Below are 27975 nucleotides of genomic sequence, written 5' to 3'. Positions count from 1 at the left end.
TCTCTTACGGCCTCTCTGGACAGTCTGTGCTGGACAATCGACTGGGTGCTAGAGGGACACAGAGATGGACATGATGTCTAGGAGACCCCCGGGAGAGAGGCTGCTGTGACCCAAACAAATTAGCACAGTAAGAGCTGGGGTAGGACGCAAATGCCCTGGCATGGAACAAGAGCTGCCAGTGCCAGGACAACAGAGGTCTGAGAGAGTCTTGGGCCACAGCCCTCCCTCCCCAAGAATGGGTGAGGGGCGTGGGCCAGGAGAACTGGCACTCAGTCCTGACTGCTTCTGTTATCTCGAATCCTTTTATTGATAGGCATCTTGTTTAAAACTCATGTAATTAGAAACTTGGCTCTGGAAAGAAATTTAAGTATATTTTTTCTATTAAAAATAGACTGCCAAATTTGCTTCCTCAGGGCTCTCGCCCTGTATTTACCTGAGCCAGGGGACACTGTTCTAACCTCAGTGCCATTTCCTGGTGGGTTTCCCTTCAGAGGGCTGGAGACCATAGTTTCCAGGGGACTGTGACGGGAAGCCCCTGATTGGGTGGAAGGAGCCCCTTCCTTCCTGCCCCCTCCCTTTGTTCCCAGAACATGGAGCCAGGAATGCCAAACTGAGATCTTCCGCAGTTCCCAAAGTTACACAGCTTTTGGATTCTTTGCAAAGATAAAAACTATGTACCCCAGTTCTTGTATGCATAAATAAATAAATCTTTAAAAAAAAAAAAACCCAACTATGTTTTTAAGCATTTGAACTGATTAAATCTCAGTTTTGTTTCAGACCAATAGAAGTTCTATTGGAAGGTCTAATAGAAGTGTCTATATTTGAATGAATGCACTTTAAAAATATATTGAATACCTTGGGGACAGTTTTGTTATTGTGTTGATTCCCCTGCCCTTCACACATGCATACATGCACTGCACCCACATGCATCTCATGGGCGTGTACATGCTTGTACACATCCTTATTGCCCCAGGCTGTGTTACATTCTGCCTGGTTGGAATCAGTTCTCATAAATGCAGGGCAGTCTTCTCCCTGCTCACTGACAGAGGGTCTCTTACCCACCTTGGCCTCTAGGTAGGATGCTTGTGAGATGACACGACTCTCAAAATTCTAGTAGAGGAACCAAATTATACATTAACCTCTTCAGTTCAGCCTGATTTAGAGGAAAGTGTAGGGCTCCTTCCTTAACTAAATCCAACTCCTTATCAGCCAGATTCGTCACATAGTTGCTTTGATGAACAGATTTCAGTTCCTGGTCTAGTGACCGGTCTGTGAGATGTGTATCTTTAAACAAGTTTAACAGCCTTGAGTTCTTGTTTTGTTTCCTCCCTCGTTCCTTTTCTTCCTCCCTCTCTCCTTTCTTCTTTCTTATCTCCCTACTTCTAAGTCAATTTTATTGTATAGCATATAGCATATATTAATGCATTCATTTTAATTGTACAGCTCAATGAGTTTTCACAAATTTGCGCATTCTGTAAACACTGCCATCACCAAGAAATAGAAACGTTAAGCCACCATGAGAATTTCCTTCTTTGTGCCACTTGGTAGTCAGTCCTAATCCCACCCTCAGCCAGAGGCAACACTGATCTGCTCTCTATCACTGTAGCTTAACTTCGCCTGTTCTAGAATTTAATATAAATGGAATTGTACGGAATGTACTCTTTGGTGTCTGGCTTCTCTTACTCAGCAAAAGGTTTCTGAGATTCTTCCATGTGGTTGTTGGTGTCAGCTCATTCCTTTCAATACTGGGTGGTATTCCACTTTAAAAATACCAGTTTATTCAGTCACCTGTCGAGAGACACTTGAACTGTTTCCAGTTTGGGGGTATTAAAGGTAAATCTAACAACCTTAGTTTTATGAGAGTTATGTACCTCAGCTACAGTTCCAGCCCATCCTAGACTCTTGGTAATTACTGTTTTTTTCTGTCTTTTACTTTTATAATTGAAATGTCTTGTTATATTCTGAGAGGTTTAATGTGAATCTATTTTTGTGCAGACTGAGAGGTACCCTGAGACCCCCAACTTGCACGCTCTGAATGGATTCTGCCATTCACCATGTAAAGACAAAGCACATTCTTAGTGTGAAAGATCTTTAATAAGATTAGTGCACAAGAGAAGAAAGGATAGTAGTTTTCCAATAAGACATCCTAAGCTACCCATCCCCTCATGGGTAAATACCTAAAAAGGGTTGTCCCAGGGGCCTCCCTGGTGGCTCAAGGGGTTAAATCTCAGCACTGTGAAGCTATTGCAAGCCATTGCAGCACAAGTTCAATCCCCGGCTAGAGAGGTGACCCACATGGCTCAGGAGACCACTCCTTTCTAGCCCGCTACTCCCCTCAGCAGTGGATTTCAGTCAATCCGCCTCTTCTGCTCCCCACTTTGTCTCTGGTGAATCCTCTCACCTCCCGCATCTCTGGCCTATACTCCAGCTGTTATATGTATAAATAAATAAATCTTTTTTTAAAGGGGCGGGGGTTGGCCCAAAGCAGGGCCACTGGGGCCTGAAAACTTGCCACAAGTCTAAGGCACCTTCTGTCAGGGAACCACAGGAAAGGAGCAGAAGGGGCCAGACAAGTCTGGGACAAAAGGCTTCCAGTTTCCAGACAGATATGTTCCAAAATACTATTTAATGCCAGCCCTGGGAATTTGAAACACATTTTCCCACAGATAATTTAATCCTTCAGGAAATATTGACTGAGGTGAGGCCTGCACTTGGTGAGTGCTATTCCGGCCGAAAGAACAAGCAGGGTGAGGAGGACGTTCACAGCCCAGTGGAGCCATACCTGTGAGCTCACACAGCACTGTGGGACCGTCACCCTGTAGAGCATGGGGAAGCTGAGCGCAGCTTCTCAGAAGACACAGTTTGGCCGCAAACGCTAAGTCAGAGCATGAAGACCACTCAGAAATGGGTACCAGATATTGGACACATGTGTCCTGGGGAGTCTGTGAGACCCTAGTGCGTGTCTGGACCAACGACAGGCAGCTCAAAATTAAAGACACCATGTAAGCCAAACAAAACACTGCTGAGGGGAGAAGTGGGCGAGACGGGAGAGGTCTGCTGCGCCATGTGGGTTAGCTCCCTGGCCGAGGAGCGAACTCAGGCTGTAGAGGTGATAGCGCTGAGTGAGACTCAATCCCTACATCACCAAGGAAGTTCCAGTTGTTTGGGTTTTTTACCTCTTTTTAAGTGGTATCTCCGATACACAATACTTAGCAGGGTTAATATGGACCTGACAACCCTCTGTAACAGAATCTTTGGGGAAATGCATTGTCCCTTCTCCTGGTGTGCAAATGTATGCCTTGAGTTATCCGGCCAATCTGTATGCCTGGGAAGTGTCTGATGAGAATCATAGCTTTATTTTAGGCACACTGGGATCTTTTAAGACCAAGGGAGGACTCCATCCATTTCACAAGCACGAAGAAAGCCTTTGTGCATGCACTAGCTCTATTTATAAATACATGTAGTTCTCTATTCAGTCTCCATTGGCTTTTTACCGGCACTCGTTCTTGACTTGGCTCCAGCATCATTGTATTGTCACCTTTACCCTAATTAATTTTAAGAAATTTGGCCCTGGCCAGGCATCCTACAACAAACATTTATCGCATCCCCACCTGCACCAAACACTGGATCAAAGATTCTGAAAATAACGAGTAGGTAACATTTTGCAGAGTTTTCTAGGTACCAAGATGTATCTAAATGCTTCACATATATTAACTGCACAGTTTCCTGTGTATGTAGACATTAGCATTAGGCTCATTTTACAGATGAGGGAATGAGGCACAGAGTTGTTAAATAACTTCCCCAAGGTCACAGAACTAGTAAGTCATGGAACAGGAGGAAAGCCGAGGCAGCCTGGGGCCAAGCCTACCTGTGCATTCATCTGATTATAATACCCTGTGCAGAGTGGTATGAGAGGAGAGCAAGAAAAAGGTTCTTGATAGGCCTCCCTGGTGGCGCAGGGGTTAAACACACGCTATCAAGCTGTCGCCAGCCACTGCAGCACGAGTTTGATTCCCCTGCCTGGCCAAGGAGGTGACCCACATGGCACAACAGATCTCTCCTGTTTCACACACGGCTCCCCTCAGCTGTGTAATTCAGTAGATCTGCCTGTTCTGCTCCCTACTCTGTGTCTGGTGAATCCTCTCATCCCCTGCACCTCTGGCCCGCACCCCAGTTCTTGTATGCATAAATAAATAAATCTTTAAAAATAGAAAAAAAAGAAAAGGCTTTTGAAACTCAGAAGAGACTGGGTTGAAGTTTCTTAAAATTAATGAGTGGCACTGGAGCCAACTTTAGGAAGTTTACCCATGGAGGGGAAGGAGACAAAATTGATAATAGTTTACACTTATTAAAAATTTAAGAAGTTGGGCCTCCCCGGTGGCGCAGCGGTTGAGCGCTGGGTTGTGAAGCTGCCCGCAGCCTCTGCAACGCCGGTTCGATTCCCGGCTGCTCCCCGGCCACCAGAGAAGGGTCCCACATGGTGCGCAGACCTCTCCTGCCGCCCGCTGCTCCCCTCAGCAGTGTACTTCGGTCCTTCTGCCTGCTCTGCTCCCTGCTCTGGCTCTGGTGAATTCTCTCACCCTCCCGCGCTTCTGACTGTACCCAGTGCATGTATAAACGAAACAAACGAACAAACAAACAAATAAATAAATTATTAAAAAAAAAAACATGCCTCTATAAAAAAAAAAGTTTAAAAAAATAAATAAAATAAAAATTTAAGAAGTCACAGCATTGTATTGAGTATATTTAAAGCATTTTCTCATATGACTCAATAACCAATTTTAACAGTGAGGAAAATAGGAGCTTAAAGTAGTTACATAATATATGACTTAATCCAGGTTCACCCAGGTGTTAGGACAGTGACAGGACTTGGGCTAGATCCTGGGTCCTAAACCAGAGGGAAAGGCTTGCCTGGCCCAGCAATGAGCTAAAAAAAGGAGAGCTTTCTTACGTTGTAAAATCCATCTTCAAATAAGCGGATTCAAATTGTTTCCTCATTTCTAAGATTAACATCTCGCCATCTGTTGGTAAATTTTTTGAATAAAGATAAACTAAGTGTATTTTATTTTGTTTTGCCAACCAGAATTAACACTCATATCTCACTCTCAGCACCTGTGATACTATACAGGCCAACCCCTGACCCAAGTGGCTCTTGAAGGAAGGGGTGTGCCTGCGTAACTGAGTTTACACCCGTGGTGACAGCTGTGGGGGTGGCAAGTGTCTTTGGACTCTGATTGTAAAAAGCATCCAGAGTTCAGAATGTTTAAACGTGGGAAAAATTATTTGCCAATCGTGGTTCTTGGTAGCACACCAAAAAAGCTAATTCAGGCTAACATAAACAGAAGAGGGTTTTTTCAGAGATGAGGTTGTTCACAGAATTGGTAGGAAGGTCAGAGAACTACTTTCAATAGCTGGTTAGGAAACCACCACCACTAAATCCTCAACGATTTGTGCCATCAATGGATTCTCAGTTTCCCTGTTCCTATCTCATCCTCCTCAAGATTCAGCACCCTGTCCTGGTGGAAGGAGATGCTTTTCTGATTGTGGATCTCTCCCCTCACCCCAACCTGCTAACAAATGGGGCAAGGACTCTGCCACACCTATAGCTTTGATGGCCCACGAGGCACCCCCTCCCCAAACAGAAAGGATGTTCAGCAAAATATAATTTGTATCCCCAATAGAGCATCTTCTTTCATCTGTTTCTAAGCCTTCAGTTACCCAATTTAGGTCACAAAGGAGACCAAGTCTGGGTCAGGGAAATAAGAAGAAAATCCCCACTGGAAAAGCAAGTCCAATGCAGATGGTGGGTGTTTACAAAGCGCCTCCTTGTTTCCCTGAGGCACAGTGCCTTCATCCCCCGCCCCCTACCCCTTGCTGAGGAGCTGACACCTGAGGGCAGCCTGTACAGTCTGGACGACAGAACCACCTGCTATTGCCTGGGGCAGCAGGTTTTTCTGGCCTTCCAGGGACAGAACTCAGTGCAATCTTGACTCTAAATCTTACGATACCCCTGGTATGGTCCCTGGGAGACTCGTTCAGTAGGTCTTTCCTCTGTACTAAACTGGCTGCAGTCATGAAAATAAAGTTCTGGCCATGTTATGAGAACTGCCTTTGTCCTCCTTGTCCCCAAGAAATCAAGGAGCGCCACAGTGAAACAGAATAGAGAAGAAAAAGCACAAACTGGAAGCATACAGACATGACCATAAACACATTTGGGCCGTGGGTTCCTCTGGGGAGGAGGTTGAGGAAGGCCTTGGGAGGGGGTGTCCAGGGGTGTCAGAATCTCTGAATCTACTGTCTTTGTTAAAAATGCACCTGAATCCAGTTTGTTGTTCAACTACTGCCCTTACACCTGTTCTTCAAATTCATGGCAACTTTAGTCCATGGACCCTCCCCTTTATTTTTATTTATTTATTTTATATATATTTTACATTGTTCTTCCTTTTTGTACAATACATGGTTTCTCCTTTCAGGTGTAGTCCCTGCAAAATTCTTATCACCTATTCACCCGTGCACCATCGCCATAGAGGCGCAATCGGTGACACGCAGTACTTAAAGACCCCCTTTATTTTTGCCTGTTGGATTCTTCTCTAGACACCTCCTCATCTACCTTAAATCCCTCACTCCCTCCACCCCTGAAGTCAACCGGTACCCCAGAATTAGTGTTAATGTTTTTGTGTGTGTCATAATATGCATCCAGAGTCTGTTGAGTATTGGCTTTGTTTGTTTGGTTTTTTGTTTTTTTTTTTAATTATAAATTTTATTTTTATATTCCCCATACAATTGCGACCCCCTATTTTGACCCCAATCCCTCCCCTCCCTGCCACCCCACCCCTCATAGAGTGTCTCTGATTCATAGTTGTTTGTTGATTTTGATTTTCACTTTCTTATAGTTATTCTTTTTCCTGGTCCCTTATTTAAGGTTTCTAGATTCCTGCTATGAGTGAGACCATCCGGTATTTTTCTTTTTCTTTCGTATTTCACTGAGCATGATCCCTTCCAGCGCCATCCATGTTGCTGCAAATGGCATGTGTTTATCTTTTTTGAATGCTGAGTAATATTCCATGGTGTATATGGACCACATCTTCTTGATCCAGTCATCTATTTTTGGGCATTTGGGCTGTTTCCAGAGCTTAGCTATTGTAAACAGTGCTGCTATCTCTTTTGAAATGGATTTTTTACTCACCAATCTTTTTGAGATTTACTTGTGTTGGCAAATGAGAATCCAGTTCATCCTCACTGCTCTATAGTATTTGACTTCATAAATAAACTACACTTACATTTATAAAAGTACCTAAGCAAGAAAATGTATATTCATGCACTGGAACCCTAATCAGCATTAAAGGGACAAACTACTAATACATGTAACAACATGGATGGATTTCAAAACATTACATTAAATAAGAGTAGTGGGGGAAAAAAGTACCTAAGACCATTGTGAAAATTTATTAAAAGTAGGAGGTAAAAAAAAAAAAAAAAGTAGGAGGTAATCAGCATTCATTGTATTATTCTCTAGACTTTCATTTATGTTTGGAAGTTTTTGAGATCTAAAATCAGCTGTGTGGGAGTCACAAAAGGCACCATCTCTGCTCTGATGGGGCAGCACTGAGCCTTTGATTCCACAGCCAATCAGACTGAGAGTGTAGAGGAACCACATGGGGGTGGCCTCCTCTTGCTTGCTGTTCCTGGGAGCCGGCCTCCCTGGAGAAATGCCTGAAAGCCTTGACCACAGGCTGAGAGGAGTGTTTATCTAGCTGCGCAGTTCGGGGCCCAGTGGTACAGAGCCAAGGCGAACTAAACAGAATTTGTCGTAGGCTGAGCCTTTTTTTTTTTTTTAAGTACTGGCAAGAGACCATTTTACAGAACGGCTGTCAGACAGATTTTTTCTAAGTATTTTTAACATGCTTAAGATATAAATAGCTCCAGTGATAAATGCTTGTCACAGTTTTGGCCAGGTCCCTTTGACCCTAACACTTAAAATGTTGGGTTCACAGAAGGCGATCCCTCTTCCATTGTGTTTCCTGGACACCCCAGGGGACTCCACATGGCGTCCAGGTTTTCTTCCTTCTCTATTGCTGGTTCTTTCAGAAAAGTGAGGCTTTGACAGAAGTAAGAACTTTACACCCATGGCCTGTGGTTTTTATAGAGACTTTGATCAGTGTTGCCGTTGATCTGAGGGACTGTAAGTGAAGTAAGAGACTTTCTTACTGGCACCCTTTCTCCTGGGACCCTAGCACTGACTCAGTGCATCCAGCCCACGGGTCCACTGGAAATGATTTTCAGGCCATGAAGCCTCCGCTGTCTCCAGCCTAGAGCTGGGACTCTCTTCCCAGGCAGCTGCAGGAGAGCCAGATGGCCCCGAGCCCTCGCAGCGGCCATGTCTCTTGAGCAATGACCACACTGATGCGTTCTTCTCTCCACCCAGGGTATGACTTCTGCCAGGTCCTACAGTGGTTCGCCGAGCGGGTGGACAGGATCATCCTGCTCTTCGATGCTCACAAACTAGACATCTCCGATGAGTTCTCAGAGGCCATCAAGGCCTTTCGAGGCCAGGATGACAAGATCCGCGTCGTGCTGAACAAGGCCGACCAGGTGGACACGCAGCAGCTGATGCGCGTCTATGGGGCCCTCATGTGGTCCCTGGGCAAGGTCATCAACACGCCTGAGGTGCTGAGGGTCTATATCGGCTCCTTCTGGGCACAGCCGCTGCAGAACACTGACAACCGCCGACTCTTTGAGGCCGAGGCCCAGGACCTCTTCAGAGACATCCAGAGCCTGCCCCAGAAGGCAGCTGTTCGCAAACTCAATGACCTCATCAAGCGAGCAAGACTGGCCAAGGTGAGTGGGAAGATGCCCCAGGAGGCCTCGGGCAGGAAACCCTCCTGCTCTCGCCCCTCTTAGGAAGACTGGGCGTGGGGAGGCTCCACATCAGGAGCCTGAGGAAATGGAACATGGAATAAGTTAGAAGAGAATCTCACAATCAGTATTCCTCTTTAATTCTGGCTCTCAGCTTTGTGGCAAATGACAGCCCTTCCACATTTTTTCTAACCCATAAAATGGAGCCTGTGACAGGGTTCTTGTGAGGATTCAGTATCGCCACGCTTAGAGCTTGGTGTGGCCTCAAGCACACAGGGAGGGGTCAGTGCCCTTACCACCTGGAACCTGCTGTTGTGAGTGGACAATGGGAATGTGGCCGCTTGGACAGGTGACATTGGTGGGGCTGGTGGGCTGCTGAGATGTCCCCATGGTCATCCTTTGCCTAAGGCACAGAAGCTGATGTCCTAGAGGAGTCCCAGCAGGAAGCTGGCTCAGCCTCGCCTGCTGATTGTGTTGGCTTGAGGGTCATACCCTGGGAGCATCCCAGGGCTCCCACTTCCCCACCTCACACTCACCCTTCCACAGCCCCAGAAGTGTGCCCAACAGGGATGAGCAGGCGTCTGTTGACGCTTCTTAAGTAGGACAGACAATTCTGTCACATCTCTGAAGAGAGAAAAGCATGTGACTTCTCTAAGAAAAAGAATAGAAAAAAATTATCCTTTAAAAATTCATGTACAGGGCCTCCCTCGTGGCCTAGGGGTTAAATCTCAGCTCTATCACTGAGAGTTCAATCCCCAGCCACGGAGCAGACCCACATGGCACAGCAGGCCTCTCCTGTCTCGCCCACTGCTCCCCTCAGCAGTGGACTTCAGTCAATCTGCCTGTTCTGCTCCCCACTCTTTCTGGTGAATTCTCTCACCCCCCCCCTCACCTCTGGCCTATATCCCAGTTCTTGTACCCAAAATAAATAAAAACATTTTTTTAAAAGTCCATTAAAATATACATGTACTTTTCATCAAGTCATTGCCCCCTAATGCTGGCAGTGCCTCCAGAGCATGTCTAGTGCCAGTGATCATCAGGAGTGCCCAGAGCTTTAACTAATGTAAATTCTCAGACCCTGCCCCAGAGATTCTGATTCAGGTGCCTGGATGCATGTCCCTGTGTGTACTTGTGCATGTGTGAAGCTCCTAAGGTGATTCTAATATTCAGTCACTGACTCACTTATTTTACAAGAACCAGGTCTGTCCTGACTCATTTATTTTACAAGGACAAGGATGATAAGTGCTTTTGCCAGAGTCACCTGATCCATTAGTGACACATCCAGGAGTAAAAGACAGTCCTCCTGGCTCCCAGTCTGGCCTGCTGCTTCGGCCTCATCACTTTAGCTAAAATCAGTTCTCAGGCCTGCCTCTCCACATCCACTGGTACCCTGGTCAGGAAGCGAGGCCAGCTCACTTCCCCTTTGTCTTCTGGTGGTAAAGAACCCATGTCCCCGCCCACTTCCTCTTACTGCCCAGTGAGTAGCTCCTAGTCTGGCCTTGGAGCCTAGCAGGCCAGCCTTCTGGGGTCCACCACCACTCATACAGTCTGATTCAGTGTATAGCTGCTCAGTACTCCTGAGCCAGAACTTAGGAGGAAGGTGCTGGGCTCCAAACCCCCCACTATAGAATGGTGAGCTGTGTGCCAGTTGGAGTATGAGAATGCTACTCTGCAGAGGAAAGACAGACGATTTCACTGAGGCTGACATCAGCAGTGAGGGGAGCAGTCTTTAACACCTCCTCATCACCCCTGCAGCCTCTGTCCCAGGCTGCTGTGCTCACAGCAGCCTCTCTCCTCTGGCAAGAAAAACGCCTCCCTGCTGCCAGGGACCTGTGTATCATGCCTCCCCCTGCTCTTTTCCTCTCTGCTTGACTCCCAGCGGTGCTCATGCACCCCTCCCATATTGCTCAGCTAATCTAATCCGCAGTCACCAGCGCGCCTGTGAGTCACTGCTCCTTCTCCTTTCTTCCTGGTACAAGATGCTTCCTTTCCGGAGCGACTGCTGCCTTTGTCCCAGTTCTATAAAGCAGTTGTGCCAACCGGTTTGTAAGTCCACTTACTTGCAGCTCTCCTGAAATGACTTCTCTCTCCTGCTTGTCCTGGGTCTAATGCCCGAAGGCAGGAACCCTGTTTCTGCCCATTCAGGGACCCCTTGGCTTGTGGTGTTTCTCTTCTCCGGATGGTAGAGCCGAAATTAACCTTCTGAGTATACGCCACCCACTATGTTCTCATCACCAAGGCTAGTAAATCATGTCATCATCTTTGCAGATTTCAAGATATGCCAAACTCTTGAATGCCTAGGGACATTTTAAATTTACCAGTCATTGCTGAGGGCCTAGTGATCAAGACACACCCGTACTCAGCCTTACATGTTATAAAGAGCAGCGAGTTCACTAGAGGGCCGGCCGCATGGCACTTCCCTGCTGTCCTTGAGCATTGGGGCTTCTGACCGGGCCAGCGGAGCCTGGGGTCAGGGAGGCACAGAGTGCAGCTCTGTACTCTGGCTGGGAATAATGCAGGCCCTTGTGTGGGTGTGGGGGTCAGCGGGTGGGCAACTTGCTGAGCTTACTTCTAGGAAAAAAGGCTGGTCTTTTTTCCTTCCTAAGAATAGTTTCTGGCTTGTTCCTTTTCATGAAAGAAAATGTTTGCAGTATGGTTGTTTTCAGCCTGAGCTTCTCGGTGCCAGTGTGCTCCTGGGGCAGCACCGTGCTGGAGCGGGCAGGAAGCTGACTGTGGATAAGAAGCAAAGCTCAGCACAACCACCTGAGCCACTGAGCCTGCCTTCGTCATCAGCAGTTCTGTGGCCACTTGTGACCGGTTGCTTAAATGGACAGGAGCCGTCTGAGTTGTTCTCTTTGTAGTGCTTATAGTTCATAAAATGCGCCTTCATTTTTGGTTTATTAATCTTTGTTTCTCTTGACCCAGTTTTCCTTCTGTAAACTAGCCCTACCTGTGGGTCAGCCATTTTCCAGATATGCTACAGCTTGCGTGATATGAGTTATTTTGTGTGATCCTGATCTCAGAAATGGAGGTCAGTAAGGTGAGGTGACTTACTCAAGGCCTCACAGCCTGTGAGTTGCAAAATAGAGATTCATACCCCAGTCTGTCTGACTCCTGGGTCTGGATAACATTCACCTGAAATCCAGAGTGGACAGCAGACCCAGTTGCTCCTTACTGGGTCTTTGTTTCCTGCATTAGTCTATTATTCTATTTATTCTACAAAATTCTCCATCCACAGAAACTCCACAAAGTTTAGAGGCTTATCAAGCTGACATTTTATAAGGATATATTTTCAGATAGCATCAAACAGGTGTCAGGTCTGAGTTGGGTGTGGAGTGTGTCTATTTATAGAACCCCGTCATCAGGCAGAATTCCGGCCTACCAGAAATAAAACGAGTGCATTGTGAATGACCTGCCAAGTGCTACAATAATCAAACTCAAGATGTCATAAAAGCGGCACTCTTACCAAAGATTCATGGTTCCTCTACTTTATTTTTTCCCCCACAACTCTGAAGCAACAGAAGACCTTTAGAGTTGGGGGCGGGGGGAGTAGTAAGCATGCTTAGTCTTAAAGATCACATCTTAATGTATCAGTAGACATCCTTTATGAAGTTACAATCTGAGGTGCCAGTCAAGTTTCATTTCATGATTTTTTAGAGCAAATTTTGGGGGGAAGCCCCAAAAAGGGGTTTAGAAAATATCATTTAGTTTCATTCAGCCATACCTAAAATAGCCAATGTAATGATGCCAGGCTCCTGCAAGTCCCAAGAAAGAGCACTTACAGTCTAAAGGAACAGAAGTGAAAAGCAAGGCGAGGTCACCCTCAGGCCCCACCCTTTGAGAACAGTGCCCAGAAATAGGAGTGTCCCGCCCATGTGGAGCTCTTGGCTCTACAAAAAATGAGTCAACATTTGAGGAAGAAACAGCTGAAAATGAGGAGGAAAAGTCAGTGTTTTGGGAGGTTCACTAGAGTTCTGAGGAATTTCGTTTATCTTCAAAGCGTGTTCTCCCCGTAGTCACATGCCGCGCACGGGGCCTGCCTTTCCGGTCTGTTTGCGCTGTCAGTTCCTGCTCTGGAAAAGCGAGACGTCTTGAATTTCACCAAATGGACCCAGGCTAAGGCTGCGGGTGTGAGACTCGTCCTGCAGGGGCTGCTGACAGCCCTTAAATGCCCAGCCTGCCACGGGACTTTTAAAACCAGCTCAGTTGGCAGCCCTAGCTGCTGTGGAAGCACATGTCAGGGCTTGAGGCAAGGTAGGAAGTCTGTCGTCTTGAAGGCTGACCGCAGAGGGCTGGGCGGCCCCCTCCAGTCCCCTTTAAGGCTCTTCCAGATCAGCAGAATAGCAATCCTGCCCGAGTGGGAATCAGTCAGTTGCTTTCCTCTGTCCCTTGCCTTCTCACGCTCTCCCTGTCCCACGGGTTCATCTTTCAGGTCATTATTAACAATTTTTTATAAGCACACTTTTAAAATGTGCTGATCACCCAACCTTAAATGTGCAGTACAAGTTTCCAGCTGAGCATGCGAAGTTCTCCAGCTCATGGTGTTAAGCTTGCAGATGAGGTTGTACAGTGTAGAACTGTTTTCCTGGTATGGCTCCCCTTAAACTGTTCCCCAGTATCCAGATTCCATGAGCATTTCCATACCTCTAACTACCTGGGGAGGCCTTCGACATCCAGTGGGATGGTATCCAGTAGCACTCTGAGAACATGCTTCTCACTCTTGGATGTCTTATATACACTTCTCTTGGGACATAATTAATGAGATCATCCCAGAGCGTTTATGTGAACTGTGTATAAATTTGTGTTCTTTTTTTTTTTTTTTAAGATTTATTTATTTATTTTATACAAGCACTGGGTACAGTCAGAAGCGCAGGAGGGTGAGAGAATTCACCAGAGCCAGAGCGGGGAGCAGAGATGGGAGACTGATGAAATACACTGCTGAGGGGAGCAGTGGACGCGGCTGGAGAGGTCTGCGCGCCATGTGGGACCCTTGCCAGGGGCCAGGGATCGAACCGGCGCTGCAGAAGCTGTGGACAGCTTCGCAGCCCAGTGCTCAACCGCTGCACCACCGACGAGGCCCAAATTTGTGTTCATTTAAAGGAGAGGGCCTCTTTCTGCTTACTGAGTTATTGGCCCAGAGAATAGATGACACTGTCATCCCTTTGATTTTACCCCTAGTACCCACTTTGGGTGATTTGGGGCTTTTCCAGTTTCACACAAGGAAAAGGATGAATTGGACAAAATAAGAATGTTCAAAAGTCCCCAGGGTTCAACATCATTTGCTTGTGAAAGAAGCACTTGGAACCCAAATTCATCACATCATTCAAATATATGAAGTTCATAATTATTCCGCCATGAGCAGTCTCTGCCATTCCTGCCCCACCGACTGAGTCTCTAGCCATTGATCAATAGTAACATTTTTACTCCTTGTTCAGTGAACAAAGTACATTCAGATCCACGATCTCCTTTGATTCCCGTGAATCAACCCTGTGAATCAGTGCCTGGGTCCATTTTGCAGATGAGCAAGCTGAGGCATCAGACAACTCACCTGGGGTTGCTCAGTGGCCACAGTGTGGTGGGGCCTGCTTCTGCCTCCCTTCTCTCTCCTCTTCCTCTTCTTGGTGAGCTGTCACGTATTAGAAGTAACGAAAAGTCCTAGACTATTTCCACCTCCTCTGCAAAGACCATCACAGGTCTCAGTCTGGCCATTTATTTGGAGAGACGTCTGTGCCACACAAAGGCAGGAGTGAGCTTTTGAAGCTGACTGGGGATTTCAGCCATTTGGGCCATTCCCTCTGTTTACCAAGAGTCCTCAGAAATGACAAGGTGCCATCCTGCAGAAAATTGCAGCCTTCACCCTCAGCCTTTGTGTTCTCCACTGTGCTTTGTGTGCCTTAATGTAGCCCTTCTTGTATGTTTGGAAAATGACCTTTCAAAGCTTCTCTGGGGATTGTTCCCTGGGAACAAATCAGATGCCAAACCTCAAATCAAATTTTCCATGCTGCTGTTCTGTGGGGCACAGTTAATTTTGAATTTCATATTTTCATCAGTTTCAGTAAGATTTTTCATTCATACAACACAGAACGCAATTAACCCCATAAGGACAGGAAGGAGGCAGTTGAATGCTGTGCTGCATCGCCTGCCTCATTGACTGTGTAACCTTGAGTCAGTCATAGGAGTTTCCTGGAACCAGGAGTTCAAGGAAATTCAAGGAGTCCCTTCCAGATTTAATATTCCATGATTCGAAGAACTGCAATCATAAATTGATATGCTTCTGGGCCTCCCCGGTGGCGCAGCGGTTGAGCGCTGGGTTGCGAAGTTGCCTGCAGCCTCTGCAGCGCCGGTTCGATCCCCGGCTGCTCCCCGGCCACCGGAGGAGGGTCCCACATGGCGCGCAGACCTCTCCTGCCGCCCGCTGCTCCCCTCAGCAGTGTACTTCGGTCCTTCTGCCTGCTCTGCTCCCGGCTCTGGCTCTGGTGAATTCTCTCACCCTCCCGCGCTTCTGACTGTACCCAGTGCTTGTATTAAAAAAATAAATAAATAAATAAATAGATAGATAGATAAATAAATAAAAAAAACATGCCTCTATAAAAAAAAATAATAATAAGTTGATATGCTTCTTAGAGGCAGAGCCCATCTGTCTCAGGATGTCCAGCGTGGGGCAGAGGGGACAGCCATGCAGACAGCATAACAGGCGCCTTCCACAGGCCAGGCCAGTGGATCTTCCTGGAAGTAGAGGCTGAGGCCGAGAGCAGCTTGCAGCATGAGCAGGTCACCTGAGGGTCATGACTCAGATTGCACCAGCCAGGTGGGAGGAGGGAGTTGAGACCTGGCACAAGAACTGCCCGGGTTACGTGAGGACACTGGAGGCGTCTTGTCCAAGAGCAGCCCATTATCCAGCAGCCTTAGGCATCAGCCAGTGAACACAACGAAGATTGCACCGAGGAAGTAGGTGCCAGACGGTGAGTGGAGAGCGGTGGCAGATGCGTATCAGTCCAGGTAAAGCAGGCCCCTGGGTACCAAGCAGTGTTCAGGAACAGGGTTCCACTCCTAGGAGGCCAGGTGGGGTGAGGAGTCAGCTTCCCCTGAGCAGGGACCTGCAGCCTCCCCAGGCCTGGCCTCTGGGAAGGGGTTCTCAGTACGAAGCCCTTGTGAGCGGGAGGCAAGTATGGCACCCCTCAGAGTCCTGTGCAGTCCTGGAACCCCTGCCCACTCAAATCAAGCCATGCTTTCACCCTCCAAGGAAATTTCTCATCTTCCCACTGAGTCATCTTACAGAAGTGCAGTCACGGCGCATTGTTCTAAAGAAAGGATTCCCAAACTTTGGGTTTCTGTAGTTATTTTGAAGGACCATGTAAATATTTTGTTTCCTTTGAAAAATAAGTAAACAAGTTCACTAGTCACACAAGGTTTAAAATCCTCTCTCCCCAATTGCCCTCAGCAGGAGCTGCGAGCACAACAGAAGCGTGTGTGAAAGTGCCCTCTGGGTAGAGGGGCCCTTAGGTGCCTGGCCCTCCAGCCACTGGGCACTTGGCGCCGTGCGCAGATCTCAGCCGTGTTTGGGACTGTGCGTCCATACCGGGGTTCTCGGCTGAACTATGACTGTATCTGCTCACCCCCCTTTATTTAATTTCCATTCTCCCACAAGATTATAGTAGAAGTCTGTTTTCTTTAATAAGATTTTCCATAGCTGCATAGTCATTTTCTTTCCTAATCATGGCTCTGTTCTTTATCCTTTCTTATTTTAGCTATTTTCTTGACTTATAAATTAGTCTGTAGAAATACAAAGAAAATACAAAGAAAACTTTTGTGAGGAACATTTCTTAATGTCTTCAAGTTAGAAGCCAGTGGAAAGGTGGAAATAGTAAGGAGGGGGTGCGGCAGCCTGCCAGAGCCCTCCTGCAGGATGCACCCACCCCCAGGGAAGAGTCTCAGGCCTGCTGACCCCCTGATGCTCAGGGCCGGGCGCCTCCCCTTCATGTGCCCAGGTCCCTCTCCCAGAGGGAGCTTCTGTAGAGATCTTGAGTTTAAAACTATCAGGGGCGGGCGGTGGGGGGGGCCTGACACTTCTCATCTCACTGTTCCTGGGCCCAGGTTTCCACACAGATCAATTCTCTCGTTTTGTCCCTGGTATTCCCAGGCGCTGGCCTTGGTGAAACCTACTCTTAGGCCCTCTATTAATCACCAGAACCAAGATCTTTCCTCCCACGTGCCCCTCATACCGCTTGCTCCTTACAGACACAGAATAGCCACTCAGAGGCACAACTCAGCTGTGGCCATAGAACATCCCCAGAACAGGGTCCCCTGGGCATTGTTCCTGCACACCTTGTCCCCAGCCAGGCATCACCAGCCCACCTGGAAAGGAGGGAGCTCTTGGCATGGTGGCCTTTCTGGTGCCCGATATTATCAGGTTAGCAAAGACTCTTTCTAAATCCTCCACTGGCTCCTGGGCCCTCCTAGCAGGATCTAATGCAGCCCCCCGGCCCCACTTTCCAAGCCTGGCTGCAACCACATACATGGCCCTGCCCCCAGCACACCCCACCGCTTGTCACCTCCACATCTCTGTCCTTGTTCTTCCCTTTCTGGGCCGCCTCCTCTGCCCTCGTGCACACAGCCTACCTGTTCTTCAAAGCCCAACGCAGATGCCACTGCTTTCCTGAATCTGTCTTCCCACAGCCCTTACTCTGTCACATTTCACCTTCCAGGGTCGTCTTCTGGCTCCTCCTGGCCCTGGATGGTGGGGTTTTTCTGCTCCCTTTCCCCAGTGGTCTCATCACCCTCGCACCTGGCACCACCTCTACTCCAGCTCTCAAACCTTCCATCCAGGCGAGCTCTGGGAGCTTGGGGCCTACTTTCCAGACATCCCCAAACAGCCCCCTCCAGGTGTCCATGTGTGGCACATTGTCCGCACCTAGAATCCGGCTTGTAACGTCTCCCCCTCCTCCCCTCCTGTCCTGAGGACCGTGATTCTGCGCGAGTGCCTGTTACGTGTTAGGATGCGTGTAAGATGCCATCATGTTCGTCCTCGGGTGTGGTTATACATGACATCTACTCCTTCAGGTACATGCCTACATCATCAGCCACCTGAAGAAGGAGATGCCGAGTATGTTTGGAAAGGAAAACAAGAAGAGAGAGCTTATCAGCAGGTTGCCAGAAATCTACATTCAGCTGCAGCGAGAATACCAGATCTCTGCAGGGGACTTCCCCGAGGTCAAGGCAATGCAGGTACTGGAAGCCCACTGCAGGGTTGGGGGGCGGGGGGTGCTGGTCGGAGAGGCGCCGCCCTTGGGTTGCTGGTTGCTGGGTTCACAGGAAAGTTTCATGGGGGACAGTGCAATGAATTCATCCTGCTGGTGGAATCCATGAGGATAGGGTCCTGTGAGTAAAGCAGAAATTATCTGCTTCCTGAAACATTTAAACAAAAGGGAACACATTTCATGAAGTAAAATTAACTAGCTGGATGAGCTGCCCTCATAAGCTATGCTCAAGGTTGTTTTTCTTGTTGAGGCAACACCTATTTTTTGGAATCAGAGCCTTAAAGGAGTTAGAGCTATGAGTGACCTTGGAAGTCTCGCCTCAAGAGGCCTGCCTGGCACTGTGGGATTATGAGCCCAGGTAGCACTGCTGCTGTGTGTGTGTGTGGGGGGGGGGGGGGGCGCCAGTCAGATGCCATGGGCCTCCTTGGATGTAGTAAACCATGCTTCCTGAGGATTTTGCTTGAAAGTCAGTGGTGGACAGCCTTTGCCTGACTTCAGGGTCTCCAGGAGTTGTGTCTAGGCAGCCCCAGAAGAGCTTAAGTGGGTCCTGCATTCAGCTGCCTGGCCTGACCAGCACGAATGCCCCCTGCATGCCTCCGGTGGTGTCAGGTGAGCGCACCAATGCTGACACTTCCTCTCGAGCAAGGCCACTACCCCAGGCTTCTCACAGAACCAGAGGGACCATCTTCTTGTCCAGTGCAAGAACCCGCCTGTACTGGAGGCCTTAGTCCTCTCTGGAAGGCGGTACCAGCTCAGATGCCTGCAGCCCCCAGGCGATGACCTGAGCACATGAGGCAGGCCAGGTGAGAGGAACCCAGTACCCTCTCTGACAACCTGGTTTTTCCCACATTTGAGAGATGTGGGTTCCAAGAATCATGTCTCTACCACAAGTGCAGTGAGAACTGGTAGGTGGCCCACAGTGGAGGCAGAGTAGGGAGTGCATGCCTGCCTCACTGGGGAACCCTGTCCTGCCTGCTGGGCTCTGCCCAGTGGGAATCTGGGCCCTGGATGGTTCACAAGAAGCTGGAAATCTGGATGTGTATGTGAAGTCTCCTGGTTTTCAGATTTTGACCGAAACTTCCAAATACAAACAGCATGCCTGCTTCGTAGCTGCTCCCTAGAGACCTCCAGTTACTGCCCTGATCCAGTCTTCTGCCCTGATCCACAGAGAGGAAATGCTGAAGTGAATGCGCAGCTGAAGTCTGGGCCTGTGCGCTGCCTGCCTACCTCAGGGGAAAGGCAGGGGAGGAGGCAAGGTTGAGAGTGACAGCAGAGACCTGCAGGCAGCAGGAGGAGAAGCTTCAGTCCTAAGGGGTTTCTTAATGTAAACTTTCTATACTCACGCACTCCAGCAGGAGGGGCTAGTTACTGTTTTGAGAGCAGGGCCCAGGGTGAGTGCATCTGCTAGTGTCAATCTGGTCAAATATTCAGCCGGCTTCAAAATAAGTACAGAAACATCTTTTTTCTTCAGAAATGAATAGGTATTCCCCTACTCAGAGGATCAGTTGGGTTCTTTTCTGGTCACAAGTTGGCTAATTTGAGGGCTGCTGGGGTTTCTTAGAGCCAACTTCCGGAGCTGGTTCCCCTTTCACACTCTAGGGTTACACTGTGCATCCCATGACCAAGCCATAGGATAATTGTTTCCTTACATCCTTTGACTATCTTTGAGGGGAGATTGGTGTCTTGACCGAGGTGAGAGCTGTAAGGAAATACACAGGGAGTATGTTGGCCCAGTGGGGCTTCTGTGCCTTGTTAACTTGATGAGGTGACCGCAGTGCCCACCCCCCAAAACATGCTGCTCCCTGGACCTAAGGCACCACTGAGCCCATGAAGGGGACTTACAGGTGGCTCCTGGCCAGGTCAGAGGACACCAGGCCTCCCAGAGCTGAGGCAAAGGGGCAGTCTCCAGGGAAGAAAACAAATAGTCACATTGCCCGCCCCACCTGGAGACCCAGGTGAGGGAAGAACCCCCAGCCTTTGTTAGTATGGCCAGACCCCTCCCCAGGTGGGCCTCAGTGAACACCTGAGTGCCCTGAGACAGAGAAAAATCCCCCTCCCCAACAAATGCCCCATTCAGCTGTGTTCATTTAGTCATTTATCCAAGAAATATTAATTTCTCCTGCTATGGCCCGGCACTCTTCTAGGCCCCTGAAATAAAGCAGGGAGCAAACAGTTAAAATTCTTGCCCCTCGAGGGCATCCATTCTGAGTTACAGTCTTTGCATTTTGACCTTGTCTGGTAATGAAGTTTTTGGCAGCAGAGCCCCTTGTTGGGGCTTGGGCTTCTTGTTATGACAACGCAGCGCTGTTGTTCAGAGTCTCGCTGCCTCATAAGGCTGTGACTCCATGAGACAGTGGCCCGGGCCCGTTGGCTCCCATATCTCCAGATATATCTCCAGATATATATATCCCAGCACCTGGGATGTGGCAGGTGCTCAGCGAGTGCTGCTGAATGAATGGGTTAGTATTTAGTGGATGTTTGCACCAGCAGGCTCTACGGCAGTGAGTTTCCCAGAGGCGCCCCAGCCTTGACTCCTGCAGGACTGTTAGACCCTCCGTTCCCAGGACAAACTCCTGGAAACAGCTGAAAATTCCTCCTTGGGAAGCCGGCCAGCCCTGATCACCGCGCCCCTGTCCCTCCAGGGACTCTGCAGGGGTGAGGCAGGCCTGGAGCCTGTTGGGCATGCTCAGTCTCCTTAGACTTCAGCTGGTTTGCTGTCACACAAGAAACTCGGGGTCAGGGTGTGGGTCGGGCTGCCTCCCTCCCTGAGTCTGTGGAGCGTTTACCCTTCTCCCACACAGGGTTCAGCCTTCTCGCACTGGCTGCAGCTGGGGCAGTGGCGAGTGGGGACATAAGCTTGAAGATGACTTTATTAATGATCTTTGCAAACCTCAGGGTCGTGCACTGCCAGCTGTGAGTCTGTTCCCCTCTGCTCTCATGGACCAAGCTAGTCAGGGTGACTCTTAGCTGTGGGCAGTATGTTTTAAAGGCTTTTATCCCTTTCTAGGAGAGGCAGGGGATGTGAAGCCGCCTGTGTCTGCCCTGCACCCTTTAACCACCTCCACGCGTCCACACTGCAGGATGGGAGCACATTAGCAAGGCCACCCTGATTGCTGACTCGGTTGTCCTCTGAGCGTTCGGCCCCGCGGCCGATGAGTTGGCGGTGTTTCAGCAGCAGGGAGCAGCAGAGCCAACCCCATGTGGCCCCCTCGCCCCTGGATTCAAAAACTGCTCCTGGTGAGGGCGGGGAGTGAGTGAGTGGGCATCCCAGCCAGGCCAGCGGAGAGCTGGCTGTGAGCTGACCTTTGTCTCTTGGAGGGGACAGTCCAGGATTCTGGGCTTGGTGGCTTTAATGGCTACAACTGTTGATGAATCTTTAAATTCCCCAGCATGTATTCACCCCAATAAAAAAAACTCCTGTGTTAGAGCCGCCCTCGTGGGGGCAGGGGTGGCCATGGGTTAACTCGCAGCCCTGACTCCGGGTGGGGCACAGCGGCCAGCACCCGGGGCTGAAAGTGCAGGGTCTGTTCCTGTGTGCCCTCCAGGGCGGGGATGGCTGCTGCCGCTGCTTCCTCTCCACCCCTGCAAGTATGTGCCCATTTCCGCTCGCCAGTGTCCCAGAACTTTGTAGCGGGCATCTGCGTCGCGCGGGCGGGTGAGCAGTTTGGGCGTCCCCACCCTCGTTTGTCCGCGCCAGACACAGGGCTCTGTGTGTGCTCAGAGCTCGGGCTCGTTCATGAGGAACAGGGGTAGGTGTCCGTGCACCCAGGGGAATCCAGACTTGTTTATCCCTGCAGCGCTGGCATTTTTGTGTGGGCTGCCCGCTCCCCTCCTCCTTGGCTTTCTCTGCTCAGTCCCCGGCGCTGGCTGAGAGGGTGGCCGCAGGACCCCAAAGTGCTGGACTGCTGGGGTGACTCTCAGGTGACCTCAGCCTGTCAGTGAGGACGGGGGCACACAGACTGAAGGTGTGGGTGGAAGTCAGGCCCGCACGGCCCTGCCCGGTGTGGCTCGAGGGCCAGCGCCAGCGCAGAGTGTGCTCCGAGCAGCGGCGCCCCTCTGGAGGTCTGCTGGGATGCTTAGCTTTCGCTCTGTGTCCCCTGCGCCGCACACTCAGGGCTCCACTTCCACGTGCCCTCAGAGAATGTCTGCCCACCTGTCACCCTGAGACTGCAGTCTTGGTTTCCCATTGGAAACAACCTGAAGTGCCACTCCGTTGTCACATCCCGGGGCAGATCAAGAAGGGCCCGGCTGCACACCTACTGAGTGTGTGGCCGTTAAGAATAAGATGTCTAGGGCCTCCGCGGTGGCGCAGCGGTTGAGCGCTGGGTTGCGAAGCTGCCCGCAGCCTCTGCAGTGCTGGATCAATCCCCGGCTGCTCCCCGGCCACCAGAGGAGGGTCCCGCATGGCGCGCAGACCTCTCCTGCCGCCCGCTGCTCCCCTCAGCAGTGTACTTCGGTCCTTCTGCCTGCTCTGCTCCCCGCTCTGGCTCTGGTGAATTCTCTCACCCTCCCGCGCTTCTGACTGTACCCAGTGCATGTATAAACAAACAAGCAAACAAATAAATAAATAAAAAATAAAAAAAAAAAGAATAAGATGTCTAGGAATTGATATCATGGAAAGATATGACACAGTATTTCTTTTTAAGTGTGGGTTGATAAAGTGTGGTCTTGTTTCAGTTAAAGAGAGTGTGTGTGTGTGTGCGTGTGTGTGTGTATGTGGTCTTGATTCAGTTAAAGAGAGTGTGTGTATGTGTGTGTGTGTGTAAATGTAGACCCAAAAATGTTGGCACAGGTTTCTGCTGGGTGATGGGATTATAAGTGAATTAACATTTTTTCTTTTATTTAGCAGGTTTTTCTCAAATTTTTACAATAAAAGTATGATGTTTATGATAGCCGCAAGGTTTTTCCCCGTCTGTCACCTTACTTCTGCCCAGAACAGCCAGGGCTGAGGGATCGGCCCTCTCTTCCTTGAGAGCCTCCTGCCTCATCTCCAGAAAGTTGCACACCTGGATGAGCCCTTGTTAACCCTCTAGAACTGTCCAAAAAGAAATATTTCACGTGGAGTTGACAGAAAACCTCCCGTTCATGAAGTTTTCTGCATTTGGCAAAACTGCTCTTGAATACATTTTTCATTAGATCATCAAGGCCCCTTATGAAAAGCTCTAGGGAACTTCAGTTCAGGACCAAAGAAAGTTCATCTCTTGTGATAGAGGTGGTTTCTCCCCTCAGACAGTGAGAGGGGGTGAGGCCCTGGGGCCCAGCCCGGGGCAGCTGAGGAGCTGTGGCTATTGATGTGACCAGCAGTTAACTGATACTATGATTCCCTTCTCCTTTTTCTTTGTTAAAGATTTATTTTTTTATGCATACAAGAATTGGGGTACAGGGGCCTCCCCAGTGGTGCAGCGGTTGAGCGCTGGGTTGCGAAGCTGCCCGCGATCTCTGCAGTGCCGGTTCGATCCCCGGCTGCTCCCCAGCCACCAGAGGAGGGTCCCACATGGCGCGCAGACCTCTCCTGCCACCCGCTGCTCCCCTCAGCAGTGTACTTCGGTCCTTCTGCCTGCTCTGCTCCCGCTCTGGCTCTGGTGAATTCTCTCACCCTCCCGCGCTTCTGACTGTACCCAGTGCATGTATAAACAAACAAACAAACAAACAAACAAATAAATAAATAAATAACATGCCTCTATAAAAAAAAAAAATTAAAAAAAAAGAATTGGGGTACAGGCCACAAGTGCGGGGGATGAGAGGAGACAGAGTGGGGAACAGAGACAGAGTGGGGAACAGAACTGGCAGAAATTGACTGAAATACACTGCTGAAGGGAGCTGGATGAGACAGGAGAGGTCTGCCGCACCATGTGGGTAGCTCCCTGGCTGGCCAGGATTGAACTTGTGCTGCAGAGGCTGCGGACAGCTTCACAGCGCTGTGCTTAACCCCCTGCGCCACCAGGGAGGCCCCTTCCACTCCTTTTTAATTAGTTGGCTCTCCCTTTTCAAATGACCTTCTCCTATGTCTTGTTATTTTTTCCCTGTAAGCTAAGTCAAGCCCTTTTTGAAAGTAAACAGGAACTGGAAATCTAGAGTGTCCTTCCTCTATTACAGCATAAGCTCCCTGAGGGCAGTGACTGTGCTTTTTGTATTTATACCCCCAGGCCTCATGACAAGGTCTGGCCAATGAATGTTGGATGGACGGATGCAGGAAGGAGGGAGACAGGGAAAAGGATAAGTGGATAAAGGGAGGGCAGCTGGGCGGACAGAGGGGTGGAGATGGAGATGGTTGATGGCTGGTTGCATGGAAGGGTGATGAGTAACCAAGGAGACCAAGGTAAGATGCACTGTGTCCACAGAGCGCTCCAAAGAGCCTCCGTAACCTCCACAGTCGCCTCCCACTGTGGCCAGGCAGCTCTGTCTCCAGGGACCGCTCCCAGCCTGTGCTCCTGCTGCTGATCCTGCTGAGGGGCCCGTTGTCCTGGGAGGTGGAGTCCAGATGTGCTGCCCAACCAAGGACGCTCAGCTCTCCGTCTGGACTTATGCGTCCAGACTGCACCGTCGCTACACGCCCTTCCCAGTTTTAACTTGAACTTTTAGTGCCCTGACTACATTTTTTTTAACCGATTGAAAAGCATCCTTAAATAATTGATTCCCAAATGCCTCTGTCACAGCTTCGTGCTACAGCGTGATGAGCGCTAGTCAAGAGGCGAGAGACGTGGGCTTTAGCACGCGCACTGGCTGTGAAATGGGGTTATTTATATATCCCTGCCCTTCTTACTTCCAGGGTTGTTGTGAAGCATGACATAAAATCACCTAAAGATCAATCTCTAAGCACTAAAAAAAAATTTATTTTAAAGGCAGGTGAAGGAAATTCTCCAAGTCCCAGCCGCTGTCCCTCACACAGCCGCCAGCAGGGATTAGCTGCTGTGGGGCACTGTTGCATGCCAGGCATCTTGTTTCTTATTCTAAAAGCCTCTCCTGTTTCTGGCAAGTGGAGGTTGGGGCTCCACCAAAGAGAGCTCTGGAACAGCCAAGGGATGGGGTATCTGCCTTCAGGAGACTTCACTTCCCTCCGGCCACCCCTCCAGTTTGCTTCCTGACGAGAGGGCAGTAACCACGCCTGTGTCCCTCCTTTTGCAGGAACAGCTTGAGAACTACGACTTCACCAAATTCCACTCGCTGAAGCCCAAGCTGATCGAGGCTGTGGACAACATGCTGAGCAACAAGATCTCGTCCCTGATGAACCTCATCAGCCAGGAGGAGATCAGCACGCCCACGCAGCTCGTGCAGGGCGGCGCCTTCGACGGCACCACCGAGGGCCCCTTCAACCAGGGCTACGGGGAGGGCGCCAAGGAGGGCGCCGACGAGGAGGAGTGGGTGGTGGCCAAAGACAAGCCCGTCTACGACGAGCTCTTCTACACCCTCTCTCCCATCAATGGCAAGATCTCGGGCGTCAACGCCAAGAAGGAGATGGTGACCTCCAAGCTGCCCAACAGCGTCCTGGGCAAGATCTGGAAGCTGGCTGACTGCGACTGCGACGGCATGCTGGACGAGGAGGAGTTCGCGCTGGCCAAGCACCTCATCAAGATCAAGCTGGATGGCTACGAGCTGCCCAGCAGCCTGCCCCCCCACCTCGTGCCCCCGTCTCACAGGAAGTCCCTGCCCAAGGCCGACTGAGGGGCAGGCCACCGCAGGGCAGGCGGGGCGGGGCGGGGTGGGGGTTGGGGACCCGGGCCTGAGGCCACTCTGCCACGGACTCCTGAGCGGCCTTGGGCGAGGCACTGCCGCTCGGCCTCGCGCTCCCATCTGTAGGCTGGCGGGAGGGCAGGCACTGTAACCTAGATCAGGTCCTTTCATGCCTACCATTCCCTGGGTTTCTGTTAAAATCTTGGCGGGAGGGGACGATAAGGAGAGTGGTATTGAGAAGGGAAGATGCCCAGGGTGCACTGAGAGACCTGGTGAGACCGAGACGGGGAGCCCCGGGGAGCGAGCAGGACTCCTGGAGCAGTTGAGTCGGCTCGGCATCGTGGACCAGCCCGTAGCCCCTGCCCATCCTCAGAGGGCACGGGCGGTGGGCCAAGGTTACCTTGCGTGTCTCCTGCTCTATGTGGAGTGCGGCCAAAGCGGAGCAGAGCGACCTCCTAGTCTCTCCCAACTGCCAAAGAGAAGACAGCTGCCCAGGCTTGAGGGGACGCGCCAGGCCTGTGTCCCGCCCACCTGGAGGCCCCAGCAGGTCAGGTGCCAGGCCAGCAGGGCACCTGCCCCAGCTCCCACTGACCAGCCCTCCCAGGGCACCCCCCTCCCCGGGGGCCTTCCCAGCAACATTGTATTGGGTTCGGGGCTTGGAATTCACGGCCTTTATTAACCCCAGGCAAGGTTTCTAGTCTTCATTTCACGTCATGTTAAAATCTGAAGATTCATTTTTCTTACTGGTCTGTGTGATAATTTGTAGCGAAGTCTATTTATCATGCCTAAACTAGAGTCAGGGAAAGACGGGTTCTTCATCCTCATCCCTCTGGCCTTCCACATGCTCCCCAGGCCGCTCGGTCGGCTACAGGATTTGAATTCGGCGAAAACATGTCTTGGTGCATGTGGCGTCCCAGGCCCTGGGAAGGAGATGGGAAGGAGAGGCCAGCTCTTCTGACTGTCGGCTGGAAGGGATCAGTCTACTAGCATAAGAGTCTATTTTTGTACAAACAGGCATTTTCGTTATGTCTAGGTTTTTTTTTTTCTTATAGGATAAAAAGCCTTTGTGCAGAAACAGGATGCACTCTGTCATCAAAAGGCTTTCTTCAAAAGGGAGCTCGGTTTGTGCAGTGAAGGCCCATCACGAGGCGGGATCGGGTACCTTCCGTACATTGGCTCCTGACTGGTCTCTCCCACGTCCCGTGCAACCCTCTCTGGGGACACCCAGGTGCCTGTGCCCGGGAGGGGGCCAGTGCTCACCGCCACCCTCCCAAGCAGGTTTCAGCTCCGGGACGCAGGTGCCTTCACCCTATTAACGCAATACGGGCCACCCGGACTGATGAAGCCTGCATTGCATGGGGCCCTGCCAGCGCCAGAAGTAAATAAAATTCATATAGTCCCACCTGAGCCTTATAAAGTCCACGTTTTTCCCTGATATCACCTATGACATCAGGGTCAGAACTGCAGACTTAAGAGAAACTCTTACTTTAGAGAAGTATTTATCCAAATGCCAGCCCTCACACTTCCTAGCTTACTCTAAATATTAATTTAGTTTTCAGAGAACTAGATGCCTAATATGGATTTTAATCTTAATGAGCACTTTTAAATGAATTAGACACACAGAAGAGGGGTATTTATTCCAGGACTGCGACATGAGCAGGTGGTTCTGTGAACGTGAATGCCCCAGTGTCTTAGCACAGTGGAGTCCACCAAAGGGCAAGATTGAGAGAGGAGCTTATCTGTCCAAAGCTTTAGAGATGCCAAGGCTTGCTGCTTTTCCTTTCAGACTTTTTAACTCCTGCTTGTTAACTCTGCTCAATTGTCATATATAAAGATAAATTTATGCAAATGTAAGTGCTACCCCAGTATGTTATTTTTTGACCCTTGTCGGTGTGAATGTGTGTAGATACAGCCTGGTTCTGTCTACATGGGAACAGAGGACTCCTGTCTCGGCGGGGCGGCTCACTGGGGCTTCTGCCTTCTCCATGGAAGCTTCTCGGCACTGTGATCTCTGCTGCGGTGCCCTCAGGTGGGGGACCATCTAGCAGCTGGATCCTTTCCCTGCTGAGACCTGGTGGCATTGTTTAAAACAATATATCAGGTCTACTTTTCTTGATATCTTAACTCATCAAGTCATTCATGAAAAGCTGGTTGAAAGAAAAACACTGAAAACTACTTGGTTGGGGGGTGG

General features: G+C 49.9%; 1 protein-coding gene across 1 annotated transcript in view; it reads left to right on the top strand.

The window, feature by feature from the left end:
• The window catches only part of EHD4 (EH domain containing 4), a 74547-nt gene extending 46881 nt beyond the window's left edge, over positions 1 to 27666 (top strand). The window contains exons 4-6 of the mRNA XM_037502283.2: positions 8426 to 8838; positions 17917 to 18081; positions 25239 to 27666. Coding sequence (XP_037358180.1) covers positions 8426 to 8838; positions 17917 to 18081; positions 25239 to 25775 — 1115 coding nt within the window. The 3' untranslated portion in view covers positions 25776 to 27666. The remainder of the gene's footprint in view (positions 1 to 8425; positions 8839 to 17916; positions 18082 to 25238) is intronic.
• Positions 27667 to 27975: the final 309 nt, after the last annotated feature.

The sequence above is a fragment of the Talpa occidentalis genome, unplaced genomic scaffold (assembly GCF_014898055.3).
Source record: "Talpa occidentalis isolate TD23 unplaced genomic scaffold, MPIMG_talOcc4v2.1 talOcc4.11, whole genome shotgun sequence".
NCBI lineage: Eukaryota > Metazoa > Chordata > Mammalia > Eulipotyphla > Talpidae > Talpa > Talpa occidentalis.
This window is presented reverse-complemented; position numbering and strand designations above follow the sequence as displayed.